Source organism: Ostrinia nubilalis, chromosome 24 (assembly GCF_963855985.1).
Source record: "Ostrinia nubilalis chromosome 24, ilOstNubi1.1, whole genome shotgun sequence".
NCBI lineage: Eukaryota > Metazoa > Arthropoda > Insecta > Lepidoptera > Crambidae > Ostrinia > Ostrinia nubilalis.
The window spans coordinates 2677840-2690042 of record NC_087111.1 but is presented as its reverse complement, the minus strand read 5'-3'; the positions used below and the strand labels follow the sequence as shown (position 1 = coordinate 2690042).

General features: G+C 38.2%; 1 protein-coding gene across 1 annotated transcript in view; it reads left to right on the top strand.

Moving 5' to 3' along the window:
* Positions 1-12203, top strand: part of LOC135083708 (thyrotropin-releasing hormone receptor) — a 91256-nt gene that overhangs the window by 59571 nt on the left and 19482 nt on the right. The window contains exon 2 of the mRNA XM_063978419.1: positions 3636-4142. Coding sequence (XP_063834489.1) covers positions 3707-4142 — 436 coding nt within the window. The 5' untranslated portion in view covers positions 3636-3706. The remainder of the gene's footprint in view (positions 1-3635; positions 4143-12203) is intronic.

Genomic DNA, 12203 nt, shown 5'->3' with positions numbered 1-12203 from the left:
TAAGCGGTTTAGATTTTTCATACAAAAACATTTTCCCGCTAATTCCCGTTCCCGTGGGAATTTCGGGAATTCCTTTCTTAGTGCACCTCTACGGTACCTAAGCTACGTCCCTTTCAAATATCAAGTGCCTACGTTTAGCCGTTTAGGCTGTGCGTTGTTATGTCACTAAGTCAGTCAGTTTCTCCTTTTATACATATATGTATTTGGATGAATGATAAGCCGCGTAGCCGTAGTAAGAATAATCTGTTCAGGTGGGGATTCTTGGATGGCTCAAACATGGAGTGCAGGTATGGTTTTGTTCCCCAGTCGATGAAGCACACAACTGCACGCAGGAGTTAATGAAAGCTGCTGACAACGCCATTCTTGTAGCCGTAGGAATTTTGGGCCGACACTGTGTAAGGTTTGATGTCGACACGATAAGAAGAAGAAGAATAAGCGATTGTTTTCCCATACAAACCAAGTATGTATAGGGCAAACTACGAGTATATTCGGGACGTAAACTAAGCAGTTGTTCTGAAAAATCCTTACGCCCGTATTCACAAACATTACAATGAGGTCTCACTATGCGTGTAGACGCACAGGGTGACACACGAACCAATCACAGAGCTCTATTCAACGCTGTGTGTTCGATTGGCTTCACTTAGGCAAGCATCGTTTGTGAATACGATCTTTAAACATTCATAAAGAGTTTAAATGTGAAACAATCTAATCATAGGTACTTTTTATCGCAATTCAGTTCAAGTACATCCTATTCCTATAAACTGGAGCCACTAAAGGAGCATCCAATCTATCTTGTCACCGGGGTCGAGGTAGATTTGTGTTGTAACATTACCATATTATTAGGCAGCGAAAACCCGACAGCGGGTACGTGATCGCGTAATACTTCGTAAATCGATCAGTACCTCTAGTAGGAAAAACTTTCGAGTTCGTTTCGTTGCGTATTCAAAGTGTCATCGAAAAATTTTGTATGAAAAATTAAACAGCGCCCCCTAGGGCGGCTATAATATAGGGGGCGCTGTTTAATTTTTCATACAAAATTTTTCGATGACACTTTGAATACGCAACGAAACGAACTCGAAAGTTTTTCCTACTAGAGGTACAGGTATCGAAAGGTAGGCGTGTTTTCACCCTCTTTTATCTCTACTAAACGAAGGTAGATACTATAGTAGACACTTGAGGCTTTTAGCACAGTTTGATAACAAAATGTACAGCAAATAAGAAAACAAAATTGGTCAAGAGCGAGTCGTATTACGCACATAATAATATGCGACTGTCCAAAAGCAAAAAGTAGCAAGTGTTTCTGAATAAATTTTACAGGACACTTCTGGTAGCACACACACACTTTATATGATAAGTTATTTTGCTTTACTTCAGGAACCGGTACAAGTACTACTAAACTTTACTGCTGAAACTATTTATTTACTTCTTTAAAAATACAGGTCTTTTTTTGGTTGTTTCTTTTACATAAATATGACAGGTAACAAGCGATAAAGTATTTCATATTTTCATCTAACTACTACGTAGGCTTGCCAACATAGTAACTTTTACGTTGGAACATGCCTTATCAGAGCGATCTGTGACTTGACCCTTGAATATGGCTACCGTGCACTCATAGCACGGGGTTTGCAAACATGAATTTGAAAAGAACCTCATGAAAGTCTTAGGCCTCAGCCTCGAACTTAGCGGGCAGCGGGGCGGCGGCGGCGGCGGCGCGGGAGCGGCAGGATCTTATGCGTAAAATCAAATGGACCGGTTCTCGAAAACAGCGGCGCGGCAGCGGGGCGGCAGCGGGCAACGAGCGGGCAGCGGCGAGGGAGCGGGCATCGAGCGGGGAGCGCACTCCTTCTTTTGCCCACAATAAATCGAGCGTTAGGAATAAATTTGAATCGAAATAAAATTGTCGCCGTTGTTCAGACATTTCGTTTGCGAATAAAAACAAATATCTCGACAACACAACCCCGAACACAACACTTCGCCGCTAAAGCGCCGCGCGAGCTGCCCGCTGGTTTCGAGAACGGGTCTGCGTTACCCGCCCCGCTCCCGCGCCGCCGCCGCCGCCGCCCCGCTGCCCGCTAAGTTCGAGGCTGAGGCCTTAAGCTGAGTTGCACCATCTTATTTAATTTTGACAAACGTAAAAAATCTTTCAAAATCCATACAAAAAGCATCAGTTAGGCTGAGTTGCACCACCTAACTGGCCTAACTTTGACCGTAACTATAACGATGACAGGTGCTATTTGTATGGAGTTTGACAGATTTTTAACGGTTGTCAAAGTTAAAGTAAGATGGTGCAACCCAGCCTTATTGTTATTAGGGCGCTATTTTGCAATGACTATGAATTGCAACTTACCGTCAACCTAGCGTTACCGATTTTATCTTAGCTGAATTTTATTTTCAAATCCACTGCTTATTTGTGAAGTGAAAATGACGTGAGTATCAAACAGTCCGCGACATCCAAGTTTGCTAGCATATTAGGAACTCATCTGTAAGATACACTCTGTTTTACAGGTCTTGAATTCAAAGGGACATGTTTTAGACAAAGTTATCTGGTCAGAAAGAAAGATCAGTAGGCTTAGGATGTACGCCGCGATAAACGTTTGTCGCGCCATTTTATCGATTTTTCGCGATAAGCCCATACGTTTGTCGTCTAAAATCACGATAAGATTTTATCACAGCGCGCATCCTAGCCCGGCTGGCCAATAAAGTCACATTAGTGATTTAAACAATCATTACATCTTGGGAAGCACTTACCTCGTATGTCAGATAAATCTGAAAATATAGCCAGTGCTTGCTGCTCTGGCATTATTTTATCATTTAACCTTTTTAAATGAATGCTAAAGCTAAAAATAATCACATTCAAACTCATGTAAAAACGATGGCCACACCCGTGTCTCTATAATTCAAATAAAAGGTTTAATTATCCGAAAATGATTTCGTGCCGTGTCCGCCCCGTCTAATTATAAAACTTGGAATGGCTTCAAAGTATATAATAAGAGAAGTTCGTTTAATCAACATAAAAACCTTTTTTTTGCACGAGAATAAATATTTTTGGCGTTAATGCTAGAAAGGCCCCGGTCAATCACATGTGTGGCGAGTGTGGTGTAAATAGCTAATTGAGAAATACCTGCTTGGAAAACGGTGGTTTACCTACTGATGAAAATTTAACAAAAATATTTTTGATGCTTATTATTTTAGCTGTATGGATTGTGTATACAATATTTTTCTGCGAATTGTGGGTTACTTTTTCAAACACTGCCCCTAAACTAAGCGGTATATTTAGGTTTACATAAAGGAATATAGTCCAAAAAACAACAAACTAATGAGTAACCTAATTTATTTTTCATCATTACCAATTTGAAGTAACCATACCACTGACTTTTGTAGAGATCACACACTTAAAGCCATTTAACCGGGCTTAACTTGAAGATTTGTCCTCCAGATGGATTTTGGCTTACAGCCACTCAATAAATTATGTAACACAGTCTCGAGCAGACATTGTACGTAATTTATGTGGCCATTCATAACATTAAAAAACCTAGACGGAACTAAACGCTTTTGTGTCCAATTCAAAAGCTCTGAAGTCCGTGAATCGCGCAAAAACTTTTTGACGACACTAATCTATTCATTTTTTGTTCCAGGTCGCAGTATAAAGAAAATGGTGACGTCATAGCCGTCAACAATGTGAAACTATGAACTGAGTGCCTCTCACATGATTTCTTTAAACAACTTCACACATACGACGAATGTTAGCACACCGTTGCACAGACAGTTCACGTACACAACCGAAAATGGCTATCAAAAGAGCGAGATGTTTTTATACGAGTTTGAGAATTCGAGTTTCGAGGAGGCGAACTTTTCGAATTCGAGTTTCGAATCGAATGGGAACTATTCGGAGTACGCGGAGATTCCGTATTACATAAAGGCTACGTCGATGACTTTTTGTATAGTGATAATGTGTTTGGGCGTGATTGGGAATGTGATGGTGCCAATAGTGATTCTGAAGACGAAGGACATGAGAAACTCGACGAACATTTTCCTGGTGAATCTGAGTATTGCGGACCTGATGGTGCTTTTGGTGTGCACTCCTACAGTGCTGGTGGAAGTGAATTCTAAGCCGGAGACGTGGGTGCTGGGGAAAGAACTATGTGAGTGTATTTTAGATTTTTTAATGTTGTAGTTGTGTGAAGTAGAAAGTCTTTAAATATAAGGTCTGGATTCGGGAACGACACTGAAACCTAATTAATTGGCTTTATACTGGAGTGAAACTAAAATATACCTCATCATCATCATTTCAGCCACAGGATGTCCACTGTTGAACATAGGCCTCCCCTAATGATTTCCATATTGACTGGTTGGTAGCGGCCTGCATCCATCGCCTTCCTTCTACCTTTATGATGTAGTCGGTCCACCTTGCGTTTGTGGAATAGATACTGAACTATTAATTATGAGTAATGTGATTAGATAAAGTCCTATTTTTGAACCATTACGAGTTGTTACAAGCCATGACGAACACTTAGGCTGAGTTGCACCATCTAACTTCAATTTTAACAAACGTCAAAAATCTGTCAAACTCCATACAACAAAAAGCACTGGTTATTGTTATAGTTGCTGTTAAAGTTAGGTGGTGCAACTCAGCTTTAAAGGGGCCTCAAAAAGTAACTTTAAGTGAAGTTATTTTCCAAACATTCTATACTTTAGTACCACGTAAAAGTAACTCTTACGTGTCCCATATTTTAGTATTCCCACATACCCGTTCAGTATTCAGAGAAAATGTTACAAAAGTGCTTCTGAACAGGCACAATAGGCAGAACAACTTTTCACTCAGCCACTCAGTGTCGAGGAACAATTTGGTAGCTCGCTTTTGGGAGCACGTCGAGCTTTACACTGGTATCTTATGTAGTCGAAATAAGATTCATTTAACAACGAAAATGTATAGGCTGATGTGCTGTAGTCTTCGTAATTAGGTGTTCGAGTGTGCGGTTTTTGTTGTGCTATGGGTAATGAGCTCACGTACGTTTTTGTAAAATTGTCTAAGCTTAAGTAATTTCGATAATCGAAATAGGTAGAGTTCAAGATTGATGGTTTTTACATTTAATAGCGCAATTGCTTTAAAATTACTCACTCACTTTTTTCACACAAAACACGCTCATTTGAAAAAGAGTAGGTAGTACCACAGAATAAGTAATAGTACAGGTACAGAAGGATTACTCCGCAAGACGATTTAAATAAATGCGAGTCTTGCTACGACGCGATACAGTGGAATTCAGCTCGCACAGCACTACGTACCTACAATTTTATTCACCTACAAGTTTTGTCTCTTTCTATCGCGTGCCTCTGAACTCTTCTTACGCTGTTAGGGTTGCTGTCTAGTGAAAAAATATTAATCTACTTATTTGTAATGAGGTACGTATGTAGGTAAGTATGCATTCATTATGGAAAACCTTGGGAGAGGCCTTTGTCCAGCAGTGACGCATTCTGAGCAGTAGTCATAGTAGGTTAGGTTCCTATACTATCCTAAGAATTATTGATTACTCACTTGGCCAACATACCTTTCAGCATCTTTGGGAAGCGAAAAAAAAGATGAATCCGGTAGATTACTTTTCGAATTTAAACACCCGAACGCCGCACAATATTTCTTTCTCTTTATTTCCATTTTTAAATAATACTTCGAACATAGAATAACATACTACAATGCACGCCAGCGTCCTGACGAGCGCGCGCGTGACACTCGACTGATATAATACCCGCCGGCGGGGCGCTTCGCTGTAGGTAATTATCGGATGTACCGCGCGGAGTGAGCCAGGCCTGGTAGTACCTATCTATTTATTTCTTCCCGGTGAACTTCTTACCGCCTTTGTTCATCAAAAATAATGTAGGATTTATTAATTTAAACTTTTTGCACAAAAGTAGAGAACAGTGGCGGGTTTCATGCCGGGTGGCATTCTCTACCAGTCAACCACGGGTCAAGCAGAGAAGCTAAGGCCACTAATGGTGTAAGAATTTTTCAAATCGGTCCACTAGTTTCAGAGCATTCAATATAAACAATTAAAAAATAACTACATACTCGTAAGTTTGGCCTTGGTGCCCATATAGATAATGCTTAAATTAGAAAATTAATACTAAACGAGTAAATAATGTTAGTGGTGGATACGTTTTATATTCCCCAAAATAAAACTCGGTCACAAAAAGTGTGTTTTTGCTCAAATTCAAACGCGGCTGGTGCTTACCGTATTAACTAAATGCGACTTTAATGGATGCTAATGTGCTCTGTTTCGACAGTACGAAAGATTTGTCGACCATTTTATACGTAGCGTTTCTTTTTTCAATGTAGATAAGTACCCTGGTTTTAAGTTGTGACTCATTGCCTAAAATGCTGTCGTTTACTTTTATTTGTGCCATTTATTGTCTCTAAGAGTAGGCGCACACCGTTGATTTTTCGTCGGCCGATAGTTTAGTCGGGCAGTTGATCAGTATGGGCATGTATGGGTGTGCTCACACTACGCCGATTCGATTTTGCCGATTCTTCATACAAATTAAAATCGGGCACAACTATCGGCCAACTAAAAATCAACGGTGTGCGCCTACTCTAATAGTCTGTGAGTCCGCTTTAATTTTGCTTACGTTATACGACATCGATAAAATACGTGGCATCGGAAAAGTTGTGCCGAGTGCGAATCAGAAGATTACCTACCGCAGACTTTTTGTCGGCTGATAGTTTAGGGCAGTTAATCCATACTGGACATGTATGGAAGTACGCATATTACACCGATTTGGTATGGGCCGATTCTTCATATAAATTAGAATCGGGTCCAACTATCGGCCGACTAGACTAAGTGACAGCGCACACTGGGCTAAAAGTCTATAGTTGGCTGGAAGTTGGAGTCTAGAATTGGCCGGAAATTTGAAAATAGTGACAGTTTAGGAGAAATGTAGAGCCTCTGCCTAAACTAAACTGTCCTTATTGGCCAAGGGCTGCTGTTATGGCCAAGGGCTTAACAAAATAAATAAATAATAATAAATAAATATTCTTGGAGTTTTTACACTGCGCCGCTAGCCCCAAACTATGCAAAGCTTTCTCACGCTGCGTTTTCCGGTACGCGGCCTTCACTCCAGAACCTTGCTGCCCCATCGGCCGTCAGTTCTGCGTACTATGTGCCCTGCCCACTGCCACTTCAGTTGCTAATCCGTCGGGCTATGTCAGCGACTTTAGTTCGTTTACGGATCTCAACAACTCAACTCATGCAACAAACCGTATAAACTGACTGTATCTAGTACAGACCATCGTGACACCCAAAGTAGCCAAAAGATCGCACCACGTCTTTATTACAATTGGAATAAGGTTGTGTTGACAACTTTTTAGCCACTTTAGGTGTCACGAACTATTTGACGCTGATTGTACCTACCTATAGTATGAACAATGGCATATTAAGCTAATCATTGTGACTTTTTTACATTTGTAATAAGGGCGATTATGCAATAAATTCTTTATTAAAAGTACCTTAATGAAAAAGGGCTACTATAAAGTCGATGATTATTTAAAAGATAAAAATGTTTGGGATGCTTAACTGCCTAGCTCGAATAAATAATTTATAACTATGTATATTTTAAAGTCTGTAAACCCTTGAAAAAGAGGCTGACAATAGTGACTCAGTTTGCGCTGCTTCTTCTCAGCACTGGCCCATTTATTGTCCCGAAGCAGTGGTAGGGTTAATATTGGGATGTGTGAAAGTGCTTTTTAGCCCATTTGCATAAATAAATGAGTTTTATAATAAAACTGTTGTCTCATGTACTTCTGTACCCAGTTACTATTAATTAGCCCAAAAAACCAATTGCCCGCTGAAACTGAAGCGGCCCACTATCCCCCATTCGCAGCACATGTCTCCTTGTGTTAAACGGTTCCTAAAAACAACAAAACATCGACCTTACTACAAAGAAATAAAGTTCAAAACCGCTTATTAGAAACACACAAAGTTAACTTCACACCTGCTTAGGGAATTATCAACCTTGAATAGTAGAAGGAAGGTCCAAAATAAAAGTCGAGGTAAATGTAGAGTTTGACCAAGTTGGCTAGTAGAAACTAGATCTTAGTGCAGTTGGTTAAGCTTGGTTTTGGAATGAAGTGTGCAAACGGAGTAAGAAGTGATGCGCCCCAATTAAGTGTAATAAAGTGTGCGCTTGGATTGACTAGGGTTGGCACTTTTGGATTAAGATTATAAAAAAAAATAAAACCGACTCCAAAAAACCTACACTAAAAAGTAGAAAAATAATTACTAATTACCTACTTATTTATTAGGACGAATTAATATTTATGTAGGTATACCATGATTGATACTTCTGGAGTCGGTGCCAAGATTATGAAACATGTAAAGTTTGCCTGCAAGGTGTAGGTTTTTTGGAGTTGGTTTTATTTTTTTTTATAAAATTTTACTTATTTCTTGCTTTTTAGTTAACTAATTATTACCTTGATGTTACCACTGAAGGTAGGCAGTACATTGAGACCATATTCTTCATGTCTAGTGTAAAATAATATTCCCTACAAAATACAGGTTACCATATAGGAAACCTAAAAAGACCTTAAACCGTCAGCCCACCTTAAAAACATGAAAGAATACAACTGTTGGTCTATTTGTACCTATAATATTTAAAGAATTATCCTCCAACTCCTAAGCATTAAGGAGTTGTACCTACCATGACCAGTTCATCATGATGAGATGATGAATATCTGATGTAAACACTTGAATAACTTTAGAAACTATACTTATCTATAAAATTAAAAGAATTATCTTCCAATTCCTAAGTATTAAGGAGTTTTACCTTCTATCATCAGCTCATCAATATGAGATGATGATTTCCAGGAGCAAATACTTGAATAAGTTAAGAAAAAGTTTGAAAAACGATATACGTGCCTATAAAATTTGAGGGTTGCCCTCGATTTCCCTAGGATCCCATCATCAGATCCTAACTTGGTGACAATGGGACCACCTCAGAAGTGTACCCTATCGAACAAAAAAAGAATTTTGAAAATCGGTCCACAATTGACGGAGTAATCGGTGAACATACATAGAAAAAAAAAATACATACAGTCGAACATATAACCTCCTCCTTTTTTGAAGTCGGTTAAAAAGGCAGTCTTTTCATTAATTAAATTACAAACTAATTCTTTAAATACTTTAAGAAACGCGAGAAAGTTCAGAAAATAAAAATTATATTTGTAGGCTGAAATTTCCGGAGTACTACGATTTTTGAAAGGCGGTTTGGTGAAAAAAGTGTCTTTTATTTTCGGTAAATAGCAATGGTAACGATCTACAAATCATTAATTAATCAACACTAATTACTATCAATTAAATTGTTTGTCTTTCAATATTTTCATATTTAGAAAATATATTAATTAGTTAATTAACTTTTTGCTAACTTTCGAATAACGTGCAGTACGTTATGATCTTTAGAAATTGGAAATTAGAAGTACATATATATGAATATTATGTTGTACTCTCCAATAGAGAAAACCACACACAGGGGAGAGCTGCAAGTCTATTACACTAGCAATTAAAACGATCACATCTTCGTATTGTTCAATTTGCTCGCGGGAAATAATAATATACACGTTGTTACATTTATATTACGGTGGTTATTTTGTCTGGTAAAGTCTAACTAAAATGAAATAGCTAGTTTCTTCGGGGTTTGTCACACTAATTAATATGAAAAAAAGTTTCAATAACAATAATAATATTGTACCTATAATTAGTAATCTTTGAACATCCATAAACGTGTGGAATAGCAATAAAGAATTTGAATTTGAATATATTTTCTCAAAAAGATTAGATTGTTTCGATTTTCATTATTATCTGAGGGAAGGCCAAGTCAAGCAAAAGAGAAAAGGGGGACGGTACTATCATTTTCTTGAAGCTATTCGGACCTTACGGATAGTTGCTTAATTTACCTGTTACAAATTAATACATTTGTGATTTTCAATTTCTACACACCTAAACCGAACTTGACAATATTCCGTTGCGGTCCAACAAAAGATAGGATTTTCACAACTTATAATTTGCGCAAACTGCGCCAACCATGGCCACGACTCCCGGAATTAAAAATAAACTTCGCGGGAACCTGGACACTTGTGTTTTACCGCCTTTTTATTGGCGGCAATTATATCTTTAGTACAAATAACGTTGCGTTGCACACTTTATTACTTCTGCAATGAAGATTGTGATTTGCGACTCACATTTTGTGGATGATATAATAGTAATTATGAAAACTTTATTAGTCTTTACACAGGTCTGCACATACTGTGACAATGACAATACAATTAGGCTTACATAACAAAGGAATATTTGGGCCAGGAATATTTCTATCACCCTACAGAAATACCATTATTGGTATTTACATTAGAAAATAATTAGGACCAACTCTATAATATTTCCATGCATTGCCATTACAAAAGAACTAACAACTCTATAATATTTCCATGCTTTGTCTATGAAGCTAAACACCTATGTAATAATACCATGTTTTGGGAAAATTATAATATTTAATTTGATTTAAACTCTACCTACCGAATTAAGCTGCAATACTTTTGAGTTTGTTTGCGACAGACGTGTATGCGTATCTTCTTTATTGATTCAATTGAACGTATAGGCGTCATACATCCATATTTATTATATTAAAATTTCCAATCGGTTCTTGGAAATCTTTGGGGGAGGCCTATGAAAGCAGTGGGCGTCCTACAGCTGAAAGGATGATGATGATCGATGTGTTTGCTCTTTACTAGATTATTTGTCCACTGTGGGATATGAACTTACAATCGCTGTCTCTCTCGTCTAAACAGGAAGTAACTAGACCAAGAAGCCGTCACTAAACAGATACACAAAGGGGAATATTACTCCGTCACCTTATTTTTAAAGTCAAGGTTGCTACGCAAAATTAATCTTTTTGTTTCCTTGTTCTTCTGAAGTTGTAGACAATCCTTTGTCGATTTTGTGTGAAAGACCTTTACTGTAAAGGGTTTTTCTTTCTCAATTTTTTTTACAAAAGTTAAGCTCAATTAAGATTTTTCAAATCGCACCATGATCTGCTAGGTTGGTATAATAACTACGGAATTATGGAGGTTTTCGGCTACTTTATAGCCGCCGAGGCTAAAAACGCAGGGCCTTTTACATTTTTGAAATTAAATTTCGCGATCTTTTAATATAATCGTGATATTTTAAATAAGAAGGAAAGATTGAAGAGCTTCGGTGATCTCAACATTATTTACTTTACCTTCATTGTGACAAATTCAACTTAAGACTTAATAATTATTAACCTTGAATATACGAGTATTCTTCATAGTATTAAATTAGAAAATGTCCTGTAGTTCCTCCTCTTTACTTGGATGGGGCAGCAAGGTTCCGAGCCCCTATTACGGTAATTTTTAACGTTTCCAATCCAGACGCGCTTCATCGATTCTGCGATACGATTGGTCAAAACTGTTTTGACCAATAGTTAGTCAGCTGAAACGTAAAAAAAGGCTCTGGAGTGGAGGGCAAGTAGGTACCGAAAAGCGCAGCGTGAAGGTGGACAAACGACCTCAAGAAGGTAGCGGGAAGGCGCTGGATGCAGGCCGCTGCCAACTGGTCACTGTAGAAGTCATTGGGGGAAGCCTATGTTAAGCAGTGGACGTCCTATGGCTGAAACGACGATGATGATGATGACTCTCTTTACGGTTAAAGGTCTAAAATGATGACACGAGTACCTATGATACTATGGCATGAATATAACTTTAAAATTGGGTACAATTATGAAGAAATAATTTATTTATCTTGAACACCACAGAGTTTCAATTGGCCCGGACTGGACTATACATACCTCTAGCAATTCCTAGGGAAGGCATAGGGGAGCCCTATGCCCATAAGGGTTCGTAATTGACAGCTGGGAGGAGCGACATATATTTATGTCGTGGAGATAAATCACACCGTTCTCGGAGTCAGCCGAATTCCACCAAAATGTTACTGGGTTTCTTGTGGATGGATTTATTTGATTAGTTGAATGGATTATGTAGAAAATAGATCATGGGTAGTCTAGGTATTGAAAGTTCTCCATTAAAACTAAGGACCCCTTAAAAAATGTGACTGACTTGAATAATAAAACAAAAGGTATTACTTACTTAAAGTTGGTATTTGTCTCGTAAGGCGTTTTTTATTTAAGTAGCTGATAAATATCAATTAAAA